Source organism: Astatotilapia calliptera, chromosome 6 (assembly GCF_964374335.1).
Source record: "Astatotilapia calliptera chromosome 6, fAstCal68.1, whole genome shotgun sequence".
Classification (NCBI taxonomy): domain Eukaryota; kingdom Metazoa; phylum Chordata; class Actinopteri; order Cichliformes; family Cichlidae; genus Astatotilapia; species Astatotilapia calliptera.
This window is the reverse complement of record NC_137427.1, coordinates 18,659,869-18,678,400: the sequence shown is the minus strand read 5'-3', so window position 1 is coordinate 18,678,400 and position 18,532 is coordinate 18,659,869. Positions and strand designations below refer to the sequence as shown.

Genomic DNA, 18,532 nt, shown 5'->3' with positions numbered 1-18,532 from the left:
TTCCAAATAGGCTCTGTATTAAAACCACATGTTTAAGCGCTTTCAGCCTCAGTGGAAGGCACTAGGAACAAATGCACTCAATGAGTGTAACTCCTCGTAAGGCAAAACCTTACGATTAGCTTTTTTTTTTTTATGCTGATATCAGCCTGCTATGGTGTCACTAATGTCTAGGGCAGGGGTGGGGGAACGCCAGGTCTCAAGGGCCGAGTGTCCTGCAGGTTGTAAATGTGACCTTGATCCAAAACAGTTTATTTAAATGGCTAAATTTGCCCCTTAACATGTCCTGAAGAGGCCTGGTAATGAACTAATCATTTGATTCAGTTGTGTTGACCCAGGGTGATATCTAACACGTGCAGGTCACCTTGAGGCCTGGAGTTCCCGTCCCCTGTCGTAGGGTTTTGTATCGAAAAAGATTAAAGTGTGTCGTACAGTTTTCTCTGTGCCCTTTTATATCACATATTACTCGATATGTTTGAGTAACAAATTGAATTATGTACTCCCCCCCCCCCCCCCTTTCAATGGGAGAACTAACAAGACCAGACAAAAATGCATTTATTCCTTTATTTACTAAAATATAAACTGCACATAAATCAGATGACAGGAAGCAGGGGAACGTGAACCACAAAAGAGAAAGGATAAATAAGGACAGTTCAGACAAAATAAAGCTCGTTATTGTTTGAAATGCAAAGATGTAAACAAAGAAGAACACATGAGATAAAGAGAAAACTCTTATTAACCGATACCTCCTTAGGTTATGTTACAAGGTTTTTAGATGACATAATGTGCGATGAAATTTCAGTGCAATGATTAGCTGATGAGCTGTTTGCTCCTCTTCTCTTTCTGTGATGGCTTTTCTTGGATTTTCTTGGGGTCGCTCTGGCTGAGCGCGGTCCGCGTCACTGTGGACATGCCGTCGACAAACTTCGTCTTGAATAGGACGTTGGCGTTTGTGAACATGCCGTCCTTTAGTGACACGACCACAAACTGCAAAGACAATAAAAATTACAAGGTTTGGAAAAACTTTACCCATTAACTTGGTTTAAAAGAGGAATAATGGTTTACGGTATTTCACGACAGGAAGTGTATTCTGCGAAATAAAGTGAAAACCTTCATGCTTTAACTTACCTGAGAGTGTCTAAAATGCGTCCGCAGCATCTGCCCAATATTTTGTGTGTGAGACAGATCCAGAGCAGCGTCCACTTCATCTAAGATGTAGATGGGAGCGGGTTTGAACAGCAGCATGGCCAGGATGAGAGACAGGGCCACCAGTGATCTGAAAACAGACACAACTTATTTACAGTATTGTTTAGGTGCAATCGAAGTGACACTAAAAGGCCATACTGAATGAGGTTACTCACCTTTGCCCACCACTGAGCTCTGTGAGGTTCTCCTTCCAGGTGTTACCCAAGGCCACTTTGAACTCGAGGCCCTCCAGGACACCGCAGCCCTGCGGAGGAGCCAGCTTTGCTGTGGCTCCTGGCAACAGGGTGGAGAAGATGGAGCCAAAGTCCTTGTTTACCTACAGTGAGAGATAATGGGCAATAAATTAATTATTCTAAAGTTAAACAAAAAAGGAACAACCAAAAGCCAGTATCTGAAATGCCACAACTACAGGATACTAAGAAACAAACAAAGAAAACTACAACAAGACAGGAAGGAGGCAATGATATATGTGTCGTATGGAGGCAGAAAAAGAAACTATGTGACTCCTGTAAAACAGGCAGCCAACCTGCTTTCTTCTTAATGGCCACTAGGGGGCAAAACCTACAGAAGCCTGATGTGATTCTTGGCTCAGTCACCCGTTTTGGATCAGACTGAATAAAATGTTAGGATGACTAAATATACAAAAATGACCTGAGTGTAAGAAAGGAGGATTACCTAACATATGTACAGTTTCACTGTCTGACCTCATTTTAAAGATGGGGTGGTGACACTCTTCATACAGCCTATGATCCTAACACCTTTTTATATTCATAGTGACTGAAACCTGTTAGAGAAAGACGCAGAAGTGGCTGCTGCACAAAATAAGTCCTGTTCACTGACATTACTGATTTATAACATCCACAGATATTAGATTTATTGAAAATCCTGCAATGGTAAGTTTAAAACAAAGCAAGGTGACAATAAGTATAAGTAAAGGAGAAAGAATAAATAAAGGTGCTGAGAAGTATACCTTCTGCCACGCCACGTTAAGAGCCTCGTTTTTCTTTTGGTCCAGCTCCTCAATGGTCTGCAAAATCTTTGCCTTGTCGTTCTCCACAATCCTCTTCTTCTTCATCAGATCATTGTACTGCAGAAGGGAATGATGTTACATGGAGGAACAGACAGTAGCTGAGGCCTTTGAGTTACAAATATACTTTTTCGTCCCTCCTCACCCTTTCCTCTGCCTCGTTCAGCATATTCATAGCCCTCTTGTTAACGTTCCTCTCTAGCTTGCTGGTGGTCTCCTCCAGCTTCTTGAGCCGCTGGCCTGCTTCACGCGGGTTGTTGGTCTTGAAATCATAAGAAGTGTTCGGCTGACCGAAAAAGTGGCGCTCTGAATTGATCCAGTCGTGCTCCTCCAGCATCCGAGTCACCTGAGAGATGGAAACGTGTTTATGATGCTCAAGTCATACGAGAAAAGATGAAACTCACTCCAATCTTCTGGATCAAGACAACATTAAGTGTTACTGCAGTGGGAGGACTGTGGGCTAATGAGAGTTTGCGTGTACCTTGTCAGCAGCATCCTGGCTGTCTTTGCGGTGTTTGCTGATGTTATGTTCCAGCTCCTTGATCTTCAGCTGGACCTCATTGTTTTGTTCTCTGAGCTTATTGGCCTCAGTGGACTTTGTCTGGAGGGTTGAGATGGACAAACAATTCAGTTAATCAGTCATATCTGAAAGTTCTAACCAGTTGTGAAGCTCTCAGTGCTGAGGAGTGTGAAATGTTTTAAAATGTTTGAGTCAGAAACTGAAACTGTTGCAGTTACAACAACAATCCTCCTGTGGAAGGCTTGTAACATTATTTAATTAATAAATATATATAGATGTATAGATAGATATACCTTGAGCGCTTTGTCTTGTGACACAATCACTTCCTTCTGTTTGGCCAGCTCCTCCTGGGCTTTACGCACTGCCTCCTACATTACAACAGAAAAAATAAATTAGGAAAGCATTTGGATACTTAAATTTATAAACATCACATTTGATGGTGTTTTTTGTTTTGTTTTTTTTACATAGAAAGATGGCACATGCTCAGCCCAATAATCCACAAGAGAAAAACTATATAATTCATAATGAGGACCAAAACAACTACGTGGAAACCCTGTAACAGCCTAATTAAAGTTGTCAGACTTTTACTTAAAAGATCTGAGTTAATAATCGACTGGGATTCGTAAGAGCTTAACAAAAGAAGGAGAGTCCAGTCGCCCTCTTTTTCAACCTCTTAAGACTGTCATGACCTGGATGACTGAGAACCCACACAGACAAATTGATTGTGATAAATCATAACACTTTTTAAGTTCACGTGAACGAGTTCCACCCCTGGAGTGGAGCAGTAATAAACTCATCTAAGTCTATTTGCCAAAAGACTTCTGGGAGCTACTTTGCATGTTCAAAATGGCCCAAATACCTTGTTTTGGGATACAGTGCAAGCCATGCTGTCAATCTGCTCCTGGATGGCCTTCATCGCCTCGTCTACAGCCTGAATCTGCTGCTCGTAGCCAGCCTGCTCCCTCTGCAGCTCCTCCAGCTCCAGGGCCACAGCATCAGCCTCCTGCAAACATGAGCAAAGAAAGCGTTAAATAAATAATAAATAAAACACAAAACAGACAGACACACACCGGCTGACTAAAATTCTGGCTAAAATTAAAAATATATTATTGTATATTGTAGCAATTATTCAAAGCAGTCAAAAGTTCATTTAACCTGCTGCTTCTGCTTCAGCTTCTTGTTGAAGGCATCGGCTTTGGCCTTGGCTGTATTGAGTTTCTGCTGGGCAGCTTTCAGCTCCTTCTCCCTCTCAGCTTCAGCATTCTTCATCTTGTTCTCCAGCACCTTGTATTTCTCTTCAGCCCGCTTTTGCACCTCCTTAGTAACACGCAACGTCTCCTCACTCTCCTCTGGATTAACAAACAGCACATTTGATCAAGTTAGAAAACACAAAGTGCAGACTGGATGGTTTTTTGTTGCCCCACGTATTTTGATTTCTCTGACCAATTGCTTTGCGCAGCCTCTCCAGCTCCTCTTGCTGCTGGTGGAAGGAGCTCTGCTGCACCTTGGCCTGCAGAATCTGTTCTTCCTCCACCTTCAGTTCATACTGCTGCTTCAGCTGACGATACCTGCAAGAGAGAGAGAGAAGTGTGGTGAAAAGAACAAGGAAATGTACCAGGGTAGGTGAGAAAACATGCTGGCAGCTACATCACAGTGTGTTTCTGTTGTGTTTTTTTCCCACTGCTTTTAAATACTAAACGGCGTTGTGGTGCATTAAGTCTTAAAAACAAGGTTTTTAAGAGTTTTGCTGTAAACAGTTAAAACATGGGCATATTTTGTGTGTTTGCATGTACATACTTCTCAGCGGTTCCCTTCAGGCTGGCCAGTTGCCGTTCAGTATCCTGAAGTTGGGCCTCCTTTTCATTCAGGTTGTCCTGAACCTCCTTCACCTCCTTCAGGCTGGACAGAACTGATGCAGACTGGGAGCGAGCACCTGAGAGGAGGAAAAAAAGCCAGTTTACTTTTTGAGTGCTTGAGTGAGTTCAAATAAAACCATCGCTGCAGGTAAAATGTTCAAAGTCATCATAAAACAGTGGCAACAAAATCCAATAAATAACACATGACAGAGCACACACGTCCTCCTTGCTCTCACCTCCACTCAGGGTTCCCTGTGGGTCAAAGATGTCTCCACCGAGTGTGACTGTCTTGGTCATCACCTGCTTATCGAAAGCCACTTTTTTGGCATTGTCCAGAGTGTCGCACACCAGTGTGGCGCCAAACACATACTCCATGGCTTTACGTAGGTCAGACTCATAACCGACTAAGGACAGAGCTGTGTGAACATTGTCCACTCCAACCTGGATGAAGATAAGACAGAAAGAATGCAATAAGAGTCAATGGTAAGTTTCAGTAAACGGGGGAAAAAAAAAAAAATTAAGTGCACTTTTACAACTTCTCCAAACATTTTCAAACCCAAACACTCAGAAGATTCTCTCACCAGGTTCTTGGCAGCGTTGATCACTCTGTCATTAAGTGTCTTTGCAGAGATCTTGTTCAGGGGAATGATGGTGTACCTTCGCTGCAGCTCTCCCTTCTCTAGCAACTTTTTGCCTGTCACCTACAAAAAAACCAAAAATCAATAACTTCAGTTATGCCATCCCACTGATCTGTGAATGAAAATAAATAAATAAACAACACACAGACTGGTCACACACACCTACCTCTGTGTCAACAACAATGTTATAAAGCCGTCCTCCTGCCACGACCTCCAGCGCTGTTGAATAGGAGATGTCGCTGACTGTGATCAGGTTAGCTAGAAGCCCCTTCACTTTGCTGCGGTCCCACCCTCGCTCAGGGTCCCTAAAGAGGGACATTAAAAACAACATTAACCTCCTAGGACCTGGCGTCCACATATGTGGACATCACATTTTGGGTTGTCTAGAGCAAAATACTAAATTTTGCTCTAAAGGGCCTGATATCCACTTACAAGGACATTATACTGCCACAGTTCTATCAAAATTTAAAACGAATGTCCTCAGATGTGGCTCTCATTGTTCTTAGAAACAAAAATCAGGTAAAAAAATAAATAAAAAAATCATCAGGTATTTCTTTGTTTTTACATTCATTGGGTCCCAATATGCCCAAATATCAATGAGAAATTAAAAATGCATGCCATGGAAGAGTTCAGGTCTTAGGAGGTTAGCACACCTGAGTTCATTAAGTAGTGTTCACTCCCTCTAAAAACACATAAACCCTGTTTTTCAAGGAATGATTTAATCTCTAATGATTTTTTTTAAATCCCGTTTTCGAGCATTGATTTTTTCATATTTTGTTTGGCCAAAGTCTTTAAGATAAGTATACTGAAGAAATTTGATGAAGTTATCAATTAACAGAGTTGGAATAATTGGAAATTATAATTATCGAAGATATTCTGAGGTAGCTAAGAGATTATTGAAATACATATTTCTTATGTTTTTTTATTTTTAAATTTTCCACACAGTGTCTCTTTCCTGCCTTTCAAAAGAGAGGATGTGATTCATTTGTTCGTTTATTCTTATAAATTAAATTTTGGGCTTTATTGGGGATTTATCCCAACATCATAACTGCAAACCGCTTTCAAACCCTACGACCCAGAAATGTAACTACATGTTGTGTTGACACACTCCAGAACTATTATCATTGGACTGTTCAGCACTGTGGGCACACACACACACACACACACACACACACACACACACACACACACACACACACACACACACACACACCACCAACAACAACTGACCACAGAGAGTGGGGACCCAGGAGGGAAAAGAAATGTCCTAGCATTTTATTAGCTTGTGTCCTCTGGCACCACATAAAAACCCATATATATCTGCCATCATATCAATATATTAACAAATGGCTAAGACTCCCCTTCACAGGTACAATACAACAAAGCTAAAAGGTGAGGGAACTGTCAGCCAAGTGTGCAAAGGAATACAAGTTTATAAAAATAAATAAATAAATAAATTTACACACCTCTACATTTTTAACATGAAAGTTTCTCAGTGCTCCTTTTTAATTTTTTTTAATACTTCCCTAATTAGAAAATCATTAAATGTCTTTATAACATTAGATGTGGTATAATTTGATGAGATCTGAGTTCTTACTTGTAATCAAAGCGCAGGTTGGGGAAACGTGACATAAGACGCTCATGCGTCTCTTTAAGTTTAGTTATCTCTCTGGACAGCTGCCTTCTTTTTTCCAGCAGACTTTCTTCCTTCCCATCTGCAGAAGGACATAAAAAACCCTCCAGTTAGTACACAGGTTTATACAGAAAAGGCACCTCATACGTGAGTGCATGTGACTCCTGTTTAAACAAATACCGGTACATAAATAATCATGAATTAGTACCTTCGTAGTTGAGCTTGGCTAGCTCAGCCTCTAGTTTCTCCCTGCTGTTTTTGACAGCTTTCAGAGTGTCCTGGTCTTTTTTGTAGCCACTGTCCATCTTTTTCACCTCTGCTTGTTTGGTCTTCAGCTCAGCCTGGGCATGCTTAAGCGTCATTTGGGCCTGAGCATAAATAAGGAAGAAAAAAAATAGATGGTTGGAAATTCATGATAAAATAAGAACCCAGGGAATAAGGTCAGTGAAAAAAACGTTTTCCAGTCACAGAAGCATAATCAGCCTTCTGCAAAAATATTTATTCTAAAAGCAAGACTCACCTGCTTGGCCTCTGTATCTGCTTTGCTTATGTCATTCTTGCAGGCCATCATCTGGCCTGCGAGTGTGGCTTCCTCTCCATCCTCGTTGGTAGAAAGACCTGCAGACACAGCTTTGAAATGCTGCTCAGCTGCCTCGAGGGCAGCGCTGTCATTCTTTCCCTCCTCCTGCAGAGCCTGAAGCTGCTTGGTCAACACAGAAACCTCCTTTTCCTTCACCACAAGCATTTTCTTGTCCTGCAGATCAAGGAAAACAACAGTTTGAATAAATGATTCAGATGTACACATTGCCCTTGTTTGCAAGTCATAGAATAGCAAGATTTTTATTAATCCATTACCTCTTCCATGTTCTTTACAAGCTCCTTCCTCTTCTTGGTTTCATCTTTGAGATTTGATTTTTTTAAGTCAAGTGCACTCTGAGCTTTGGCGTCCACACGCTGAACATCAGCTAGAGCCTCCTCAAGAGACTTTAATACTCCATTTACTTCCTACAGACGAGCAGATTGATACAGATTACTTTGCTGCAGTTTGATTAAAACATACAGAGGATGGACCTATAGCATACAAATTATTTTAAAGACTTCAACAAAGGTACTGAAAAAATCTGCCCACTATTACAGAAAAAGAAAATCAAATTGTGAAAAATCGCTCCCTTTCTTCCCCAGTGTAAAGTACCTGGTCTTTTTTCTTTTGCAGCTCCTGAATCTGGGCTGTGAGCTCCTGGACTTTGCTCTCGTTCTCTGCCATGCTGGCTTGCATCTTGGCGATGTTGTCCTGCATCACTTTTAGATTCTCTGCTGACTTCAGCTTGGTCTCCTCTGCACACACAAACAGCCAGGCCACATACAGCCGCGACAAGTGCTGGATCTCACGCATCAGCTTCTGGTATTCCAGATATGATGATCGTTCCTGTGGACAGAGGAAGGTTCAGAAATGGATATTACAACAGTAAAAACAAAAAGAACACAGGCTTCACGGGTTGAACCTGTGGAGAGAGATAGTCGGTTCAAATCTTAATGCCAAACTACCTCCTGCAGTTTCTGCATGGTTGGAGTGATTTCCTCATCCAAAATCTGAAAGAGCAAACACAACAAATGGTTTGCTTCAGCAGCAGTTTGCTGACGAACAAGTATAGATAGTGATACAGTCAGAGTGAATTAACATACAGTCTGAATCTCCTTCAGCTTGGCCTCTTTCTTCTCAATGGTCTTCTGAGCACTAATCTTTTTACATTCATACATCCTGGTACCTGCTGCTTCCTCGATCATGGCAAGGATCTGAAAGAAGAGAAGTATTCAATATTATAAGTCCTAAGAAGGGAGGGAAATAAGTGTCCTCCTAATGGGCAAAGTGTTTGTCTTACCTCTGGTGGTTTCATATTCAGAACTTTGGTGATCCTCCCCTAATGTATTAAAACAAAAGGAAAATCTTTGAATGGGGTGACAGATCATATCCATTTACAACCACAACTACACCGCTGAAACAAGACTGACCTGCATGATGAGGAAATGTGGGTTGTTGACATTAAGACCAACAGAGCAGAATAAGTCCTGCACGCGAGTGTTGTTGGCATTGACTCCATTGATGAGATACTTGTTCCTGCCACCAATTACCACCTAAAAAAAAAAGTATATGCGTGTTAATACAAGGACTGCATAATAATCCTAAAGTCAGAGAGTTTCCTCCTTTATTTCTTTCCCCACCTGTCTCGTAACAGTGATCTCATCATGTGTTTCGAACCCCAGAGGACTCTGGCTTTTGTTGGAGTTGTCAAAGGTAATGGACACAGTGGCCTTTGTGATGCCACCCTGTCCGTTCTTGTACACCAAGTCCTGGAGGTTGGAGGCTCGCACCTGTCAGGTGAGATGAAACAAAAAAGGATGCAAATTTTGAATGAGAAACAACTACACATGCTTCTTACTTAGTTAACCTCAGTTCAGGGTCACTGCACTTTCGTATTATTCAACAGTTGTTCTTCATATTTTGTTTCTCACTTTTGTGGCAGTTCAGTTTGACCTGAGTCAGTTTTCAGAAAGGATATGTTTATTTTATTATTTTTTGTCACTTGCTATGAGAGAACAATATTGTTATAAACAAATCGTGACGGCTATTTACTTCCAGTCATGAAGCGACCGCAGTCTCAAAGTGTCGATACCTTCTTATGCTTACTCTATTGACAGCTTCTACGAAACTACAACTAGATGTATTTCTTGTATTCATACTTCATTTTATTTTTAAATTTGTTTCGCAAAATACAGTAGTTTTCAGCACTATAACAATTTGTGACTTTCGCTTGTTACTGAGAGGAATACAACCACTGCCATTATCAAACTCAACAAAAACTCTTAAGTAATCAAATATAAACAACTGGAACACTGGATTTGATAGCTTTTAAGCTAGCTTACGGACAACAGCACACTTACATGGGTGAGATTTGAAATACCCAAAAGGAAACATATCGAGTCCAAAATATTGGACTTGCCGCTGCCGTTCAATCCTGTGATGGCGTTGAAGAGTGGGTCAAAGCCGTTGATCTCCGTCCTTTGCGCGTAGGACTTGAATCCTTCGATAATAATAGACTTGATGTACATCTTTCGGGTTTCCTCTCTCAGCTGATTCCGGAGGCAAGATTTGTTACAGCCAGGTGACAAACCACCACCTTAAACAGAAAGCACCAAATATTAGCCCCGTGTTTACAACCGACAACTGGGAAACAGCTTCTCTCTTCTAACTTGAATTTTGGCGGCAGGCGTGCAGACCCTGAGCCGCGAGTGCGTGCGTCCGTTGTGTGCCGGAAACAAAACAAAGAAACCTAACTACATTAAAAATATGCAGACACACAACAAGTATATTATAATGATCCAATTTTAAAATAAATAAACGTCAATGTAAAATCAAAGAAACAACGATTCTTAAATATTTATTGCGATATATATTTATTTTCGTCAGGCAACTTCCAAGGCAACTAAAACTCTTAGACGCACGCGCTCGCGCGCGCGTGTGTTTGTTGGCGCCACCTGTAGATATGAAGTACAAGTGCATTTAGTAAAATCGTCCCGAGTCAACCTGGCCGGTCGAGAAAATACTGCATTATACTAAAAATAGTTTTAATTAATAAAGATAATTTAATTATGCTAGATATTAAATGTTTCTTTATATAAAATCTGAAATATTAAATGAAATTGAAAAACCTGTCACTTAGAAGCGCTATGAGGTATGACTGTTAAATAACGAAAAGTAGCTCCTCTTGCTAAAAGCATTGACTAGAAGTTATAGCCTTGAATTCAAATACTAATTACACCCACGGTTATTTAACCTATGTAACCTATTGTGCAAAAGTCTTGACCCACCCCTAATTTCTTTATCTTTTGCTTCCAAGCTGCCGGAACTTCTTGTAATTGTAATAAAATGCCAAAGATAACACAGTTGAACAGGCATGAAGTAATATTTTCTGATTCACCTATTAACTGAAACCTTTGCAGGTCTTGGCGTGTGTGTGTGTGTGTGTGTGTGTGTGTGTGTGTGTGTGTGTGTGTGTGTGTGTGTGCCAGATATCTGGCTGAGCCCTCATCAGAAATGGTCTCAGTGGAGGGGTGAATTTCAAGAAGCAATTCTTAAGGAAGGAAAACGGAGAAAACGCTGAGGTATGCTAAATTACATAAGAACTGGACTGAAAATCAGTGGTAAGAGGTCTTATGAAGTGATGAAACCAATTTTTTTTTAATAAATCATTGTTAATATGTAGAGAAGAAGTCAGGAAAAAGGTGCAACAGCGTGTACAGCCATCTGTAAAACATTATAGAGACTCTGTCATGGTTTGGGACTACAATTCAGCCACTGGTGTTGTGATCATGTCAAAATTAATGGACTTATTAACACAGAAAAGTGCCATAAGAGTTTGATCCACCACGCAGGCATCTTGAAAACATCTGATTTGTAGGGGCTTCAGCATGACAGTCATTTCAAACACACTGCCAATGCACTAAAAGCATATCTGGATAGAAAAACATACAGTGGAACACTATCAGCTACACTCTAAAAAATATTTTGTTGGCTTAACTTAAAAAAATTGAGGTAACAATTTCCACTTAGCTTTTTAAGTTACAAATTTTGCATATTATTAAGTAAATCCAGCAAGAAATTTTTAGGTTTGGCTAACTCAACTTGTTTAACAAACCAACATGATTTACCTTGACCTCCACAAGCATAATTAAGTTTATGCAACCTAATATTAATTTAAAATTTCTGGTAAAATTAAGTTGAGAAATTACATTAGTTGAGTTACACCAACGAACTTTTTTACATGTATCCTACTCACAATTATCCATGCCAATTAGTTTAGGTTTCTATAGTAGCTTTTCTAAAAATCACACAAAGCCATTTCACTTATTCCAATTGATTATTTTATTACAAAACATTTTCAAAGTAATACACTTCTGTGTCAATACAACATAAATGAGACATTACAGCAGCCCTTTAATTATAAATGACTAAAAAAAAAAAAAAGTACTTCATGTACATTAACATTAACTTCAATTGGTATCAACTTGTTCAACTTGTCGCAGAATCAAGGAAATGACAAAAGATTTTAATGTTCAACAACAGAACAATCCAAAGCTAAGATTATATGTATTACAAACTTTTCTCAAAACTACACTCATCTAGGACTGCATACAAAAACGTAACAGGCACATCGGAATACTACAGTCCAATTCATATTCGTTTCATGACAGAAGTTTGCACTTAACAGACATTACCCGTGGACTGGTTTAAGCCCATCAAGTTCCAGAAATACCTCTAGAGTGTTCTTTACTTGTTTTGGGTAGCTCAGATTGAGAGTGTATATAAGCCCCATCATTAAGGCACACACTCTGGGCACATCAAGGTCTTCCAGGACTGCTGTTCCTTCAATCACAATTTTAGCGACAGCTGGGAGAGACACTGCTGCTCGTCTGGTGTCTACAATCTTTACCACTTCTTCTGGGAACTGTTGTTCACCATCCTGGCAAGTAGGTAGTTTAAATGGAAACATGTCAGCATTTTATGTGCCATTTAAAAATAAAACACAAAAGAATGCGAGATTCACCTACCAGCTGTTCTCTGAAGAGATCCTCTTCCTTCTCTTTCAGATACACCTTCAGGCAACGGATTGCGACCTCTCTCTTCATTTCCACCGAACTCTGGAGAATAAAAAAAGCAAAACAAAACTTAAACTTACAGTTTATTAGGTGAAAAGTCAAAACTATTACATTTATGTGACTTGCATTGTGCCAAATATTGATTTTAAATATGTTTTTAAAAGAAATAAAGATTTAATCTTTGTAACTTCAATTTAAACTGTTACACACTGGCCTGCTTTAAATGCCCACTTTGCTAGCAATAGGATAAAGTGACTAAAAGTAAATGTAACCTAAATTTCATCAACAGCACAATTGTGCTTTTGATGAATAGGACCTGAATCAGAGAATGACATGAACTATAACTGTAACTGTAACAACTAATTCATCAATACACCTGCGAGGTACATTAAATATACTTTCCAGTTTTAGTAGTAGGTGGGCTAAATGTTTCTCAATTAAATTAGGCAATTCCCCAATTTCTTCATCCTCTTCATTTGCTACATCTTCACACAATGGATTTTCATTATGTTCCTCAAGAGGATCATCTCCTGCATTCAAACGACTGACACACCTCTGTATCAGCTCAGGCTTGAAGTCATCCAATGAGTGAGGAGTGTGTTTTCGGTTCCTATGAGAAGCACATGTTCAAATGAGCAGTAACAATCCCAGTACAGGCAAGGTATAAACAGTCCACCATGGCTATGTTTAAGCCTGTAATGCTTTAAGAGCTCATTCCTTCTTGATGTTTCAAACTTGCAAATTTTGCAAGTCCAATGCATTTTGAAATTTACTGCGACCTTTTGTAATGCAAAGAATTATTGAAGCTTTTGAGTTAACAAGCTATTTTAAGTATAAAACCTTCTCTAAAACACTACAATGCAACACTGAAAAAGATTAATCATAAAGACTGAACAAAATTGAATTTTAAAATTGACATCTACAGACTGCAGTTTAAACTTGTAATAAGGTGTCAAATCCAAATGTGCAAGAGAAATTTCTTTTAAACTATTTAAATACCACTGTGGACATGCCACAATCCCACACTTTACATTATGCTTACAATTACAGAAAGCAAATGCAAGTCGTATGCACGCACACACACACACAATATTGTTTTTTGTTTTTTTTTTTTGCTAGGTCAACCAACTTTAATCTCAGGCAGAATTCCCAGTCGAGCTTAGAACATCAACACAATTGATAGAAATACTTTTAGTCAGGGATAAATTCACCACATTTGACTCTGTCAGTAATTAGTTACCTCACCCGAGACCATCTTGTGGAAACACGAATTTACTCTGACACCATGATAAAAATGCAGGCAGCTACTGACCGGTTAATTTGAACATATACGGGTTCAAATTGAACATGCTCTGCTGTCGGCATAGTCTATCAGCTAACCAAATGTACCCTGACAAGTGACATGTTTTAATTGTATCTGTACTCTTTTATTTGTGAGGAACGTTTGCTAGCTAAAAGAAACGGCTAGCTAAACTTAAAAAAACAACAACAACTCTACTCTGCTAAATTACGATTAAAACCATCAAATTTCAGTTTTTTTTAATATGACATTTTAGAGTGTACAAATATAACTTGTAATTCATCTATTTAGAATTCAGTACTTACTTAACTCACCGAACACAGTCGAGGGCAAACACACCTCTTCTCCCACGAAGCCACAAGAATCCAGAAACTGTTGCGCACGATACGAACATATGCTACGGGGTTGCCCTCGTCTGTCTGAATGGTCTCAATTCAAACAGGAAGGATGTTGAAACTCATTTTTACATGTTACACAAACTTAATATTTTCTGTTGTTGATTGATGACAAAAGTATTTTATTCAATATACTCAAACATTTAAGTTAAGGAACTGTTTTTTAATTTTTGTGTTGCACTGACTTCTAACATTGATTATTCAACTCACTGAAACGTGTACATGTAGGCAACTTACTTTTTTTAGCAGAAAAATGCTTTTTTGTTAAGTTCTACCTACAAACACCATGAATATTTTTTAGAGTGTATGGCGCGACCTCCCTGGAGTCTGCCCCTCAACATTATTGAAGCAGTGTGGAATCATCTTGACAGAGAATGGAAGAAAAGGCCTTTTCTTCCATTTCCTTTTCTTCCGGCTGCCAACATACAAAGAAGAGTTTTGGATGTCCTTCAAGAAGCCCAGAGAGCTATTCCTAAAGACTACTTACAGGAATTACAAGTTTTCCAAAGATAATTCAGGCTATGTTAAAGAGAAAAGCTGGTCATACAGAATACTAACTTAGTATTTAGTATTAACTAACTTAACTCAGGCTTACTGGAATTGTACAAACTCGTTTTTTTTCACTGTTTATTGTATTTCTGTGCGTGTTTGCAGATGTTTAAAAATTTGTTGCATCTATTTTCCCAGCAAAATGTAAAGAAATGAGAGGTGGCTCAAGAGTTTTGCACAGCAGTTCATGTACACCAATGTTGCTTGAAAGCCTCTCATCATTGGAGTAATACATCTATTGAGGAAATACCTAATCATTTATTTATCTAGAAATGGCATAGAGTATACTGGAATCAGAATCAGACACTGAAATATCCACCAAATACATTTTAAGGTTCATTAAACTAAATGAGATTTTTGCAGCGCAGCTCCCTGTGACATGTGCTGTTAACAGTACTGTGCACTGCATAAAGAGGACAGAATACATGATTCGTACCCTGTGTTTAAGAAGATAAAGGGAGAAAAAAGCGCAAGGAATTTGCAGTTGCTTTATTTCTTTTGTGCTACATTTATTTTGAAATTCAGCACATGGAATATAATATAATAACTTCCAGGGTTATATAATTAAAAGTTAACAAAATTAGATGATAAATATGGCACATAGCTAGCATTTGCCATGAAGATACATTTAGCAGAGCATTAATGCAAAACATATTTCATTGTAAATATGAGTTCTTCAAAGCCCAGCTAACTGAAGCTACGAGCCTACATTTGCTTCACACTAACTGATATAAGCAATATACACGTACAGTATTTGCTACAACTTTGTAATATAAACACCCACCTTAACTGGCACTCTCACAACAACTGCGTACTTTTATTATCCATCCAGAGGCACATGACACATGGAGAGACAAACCAAATTGATTGCATAGAAGCATATCTGTGACAGAACAGCGCAGTCCCCTTTGTTTGAGTAGAAGGAGGTGGGCTTGATGTAAGGCCAGTCAAAGTTCCTCAGGTTCAGTGACCTTTGACAGTACCGGTCACTGAGGGCAACCAGGGCACGCACCATAGCATATTTGGCTGAGCAGCTGATGGCCGTCACTGTACGCACCTCGTCGAAGTGCAGCAGGAAACAAGGGTCATCCTGAAACCAAAGAAAATTATATTTATGGAGCACCTTTAAGAATCACTGCATTTTTTTTATTGTGTTTGTTCTGTAGAAAGCTTACATTATTATAGGGCAACTAAAGCCAAATGACCATAGACCATTCATCTTTACCTTGTCCCTTGTTAGCCCACAAACATTATGTGTTTAAGCAACTGTAGAAATTTTCCAAACGATTAATTAAAATGTGAAAAATAGATAAATAACAATGTCAAATTTATTGCTGATGAGTCACGGGAGGGTGCCAGAGCAGGAGTAAAGATTTTAATAACATAACTCATCTAGAATTTAATAGCTAAGGAGCTTGGAATTATCTTAAATTCATTTATGATTTTATCTTAATGTATTTACACCCCTGTGTGTATATGGGATACATACAGTGCTTAACAAATTTATTAGACCACTTGTCATAAAAACAAGAAAGCACCAGTATTTTAGAAATCTGTCAAAAACGTGTTTAAAACTAAAAGTTATATTATTATTTATTAAGCAAACACAAAATTTGTTTTCACATTTTTATATTTGAAAAATGCCGGTACACTGGACTTCTGCATAACATTCAATCACTAAACCTTTTCTGTTTAGGAATAATGCAATCACTGTAATTTGCCATCTTAATAAAATAAAATAAAAAATTAGTGTGCTTTAATATAAATCACGGATGAAAATAATAATAACAACAGCAATTTTAGCATTAAAAATATCATTTTCATTAAGGAGCTTGGTACTTACTGGTAGATTAAACATTCCAGAAACATAAAAAATGACATGGATAATTACAAATATTGTTAATTTAGTGCAGCTGTGGCATAAACAGAACATTATGGTGGTGGTCAAAGTGCAGTGACTTGGTGCACCAGTTTGGTTGGTGAAAACTGTGTTTAAATGCACTTTATAAATACATTTTAATTACTTAGTTAATAGGTACTGATAAAGCAAAATGTCCACAGAATTATTATTATGCGGTCTATGTGGTCATCAAGAATGCCATCCACATACAGTTACCCAAAAGACAGTTTGTCTCTATTTTAGCCAGTTAAGAACAATGGAAGTTACAGAAGAATTTGGCTAATTACCACGTCAGGATTTCTTCCATCAATCAGGGTAAGGTCTTTCAGGGACCAGATCTCTGCCCTCCGGTAGCACTCTTGTATGCAGGAGCGTTTGGTGAAGGATCTCTTGGATGTAGACTTTAGGGGCACAGACATCTGACAGTGCACTATACATAGCTGGACTTCTTTGTTTTTTGCAACTGCGGAAAAATGGAAAAACATCACAAACAGGTGCACTGCAGCACCGGGCTTTTCATCAGCAAGCCAGCCTTATAGATTTAACACACCCTGTGTGGTGCAGGTATACACAGCTTTTAAGGAAGTAAGTTATTAAACACATTAAAAATGTACATTTTAAGGAGGAAGATATTTACTCCTGTGTAAAAATCAAACGCACATTTCTGAGTCAACAATCAAGCTGTTTACCTGAGGCACAGAAAAAATGTCTTCCGTGCGATGGCTCTTCAATTTCAATGAACTCCACCAGTCTCTCTTTTGCAGGTCGAAACAAAACTCTCTGCATCTCCTCCCTCAGAAGAGACGACATCACTGGAGAGAGGGGGAGAAGAATCGGAGTGTCCCAAAAAACAGCAACGGCAAGAAGGGGGACCAAAGAGAGCGAGAGAAACTCAAAAGAAAGGAATGAGATATCCCCCCCAAAAATACTGTGACACTGGAGAACCCTGGAATCCAGCAGTGGCGGGAGGGGAGGGAAGTGGTGATGCTCCCCGTGCCCAGACCTTCTGAAAGCATGCAGGGTTTGTGGGTTGGTTCTGTGTGAAATAAGCTCTTACTCTACCCACAAATGCACGCACACACACACCGTCCACTCTGGATCGGCATGGTCTGATGATGTATGTTAATCTTTGATTGAAGTGCTGCATTCATACCAACTTGCCCAGGAGGGAGTGAGTAGAAAGGGGGCAATAAAAGGCCAAGCTCTTCATCATTTGCGTTTTTATTGCTTCAATTAAGATCCATTATGTTATGACGGTTTCCTGCAAATATGGATTTCACTCTTGCATTTGTAGCTGACAAAAATATCTTAGATACTGTTTGTATATCATGGTTGGATAAGCATTTGAAATGTATATTTAGCATTAATTATATATGATCAGTAACTAGGGGGGTGTGGGGGGGGGGGGGGGGGGCAGCTCTTCTCATATAAGATCAATGTTTTTTTGTGCATGTTCCCTGGCAGATGGAATATTAACTAACTGCGGTTCCATGTGGTTGCATGGCTCCATTGCAGCGCACATGTAACAGACGGTCTCACTTTTTTTTTTTTGTGGTCTTTTGGCCTCTTCTCCACTCACTCACATATAGACACTGATACATATTGTGGCAAACAGCCCAGTGTTTGTCCGTGATTAAACGGTTGTTGTGTGGGAAACGGATGTCCCACAGCACTCTGCATGGTTTCCATTACCGTGTAGTAATTCAATCTCTGACAATATGTACAAGTACAGTGAAGCACTTAAATGGGGAGATGAGGGGTGGGGAGGTGGGGGTGATTTTTATAAGCATATAAAGGAAGCTGCTCTAGTGATCATGGCTCCACAAGGTAATTTACTAGACATGCCAGGCTGTGGA

The 18,532-nt window shown here is 39.3% G+C and overlaps 2 protein-coding genes and 1 long non-coding RNA gene across 3 annotated transcripts; all 3 read right to left on the bottom strand.

The window, feature by feature from the left end:
- Window positions 1-547: 547 nt before the first annotated feature.
- Window positions 548-10,179, bottom strand: smc2 (structural maintenance of chromosomes 2). Its single transcript, XM_026170784.2, has 25 exons — window positions 9,818-10,179; window positions 9,098-9,247; window positions 8,888-9,010; window positions 8,758-8,796; window positions 8,561-8,671; window positions 8,423-8,467; window positions 8,070-8,303; window positions 7,733-7,882; window positions 7,398-7,631; window positions 7,086-7,245; window positions 6,842-6,959; window positions 5,411-5,549; window positions 5,188-5,307; window positions 4,843-5,047; window positions 4,548-4,683; window positions 4,194-4,318; window positions 3,906-4,099; window positions 3,610-3,753; window positions 3,044-3,118; window positions 2,712-2,831; window positions 2,376-2,576; window positions 2,174-2,290; window positions 1,359-1,519; window positions 1,126-1,273; window positions 548-984 (listed from the first exon to the last, which is right to left on the bottom strand). Exons 1-25 carry the CDS (start codon window positions 9,983-9,985, stop codon window positions 808-810), a joined length of 3,594 nt encoding a protein of 1,197 aa, XP_026026569.1. The 5' UTR covers window positions 9,986-10,179; the 3' UTR covers window positions 548-807.
- A 1,595-nt stretch (window positions 10,180-11,774) lies between these two features.
- Window positions 11,775-14,248, bottom strand: LOC113023277 (uncharacterized). Its single transcript, XR_003272531.2, has 4 exons — window positions 14,138-14,248; window positions 13,086-13,142; window positions 12,485-12,574; window positions 11,775-12,396 (listed from the first exon to the last, which is right to left on the bottom strand). It is a non-coding gene; the product is annotated as an uncharacterized LOC113023277 (long non-coding RNA).
- A 1,016-nt stretch (window positions 14,249-15,264) lies between these two features.
- On the bottom strand, window positions 15,265-18,012 carry exoc1l (exocyst complex component 1 like). The gene is made up of 3 exons (XM_026170772.2): window positions 17,366-18,012; window positions 16,964-17,139; window positions 15,265-15,866 (listed from the first exon to the last, which is right to left on the bottom strand). Exons 1-3 carry the CDS (start codon window positions 17,484-17,486, stop codon window positions 15,597-15,599), a joined length of 567 nt encoding a protein of 188 aa, XP_026026557.1. The 5' UTR covers window positions 17,487-18,012; the 3' UTR covers window positions 15,265-15,596.
- Window positions 18,013-18,532: the final 520 nt, after the last annotated feature.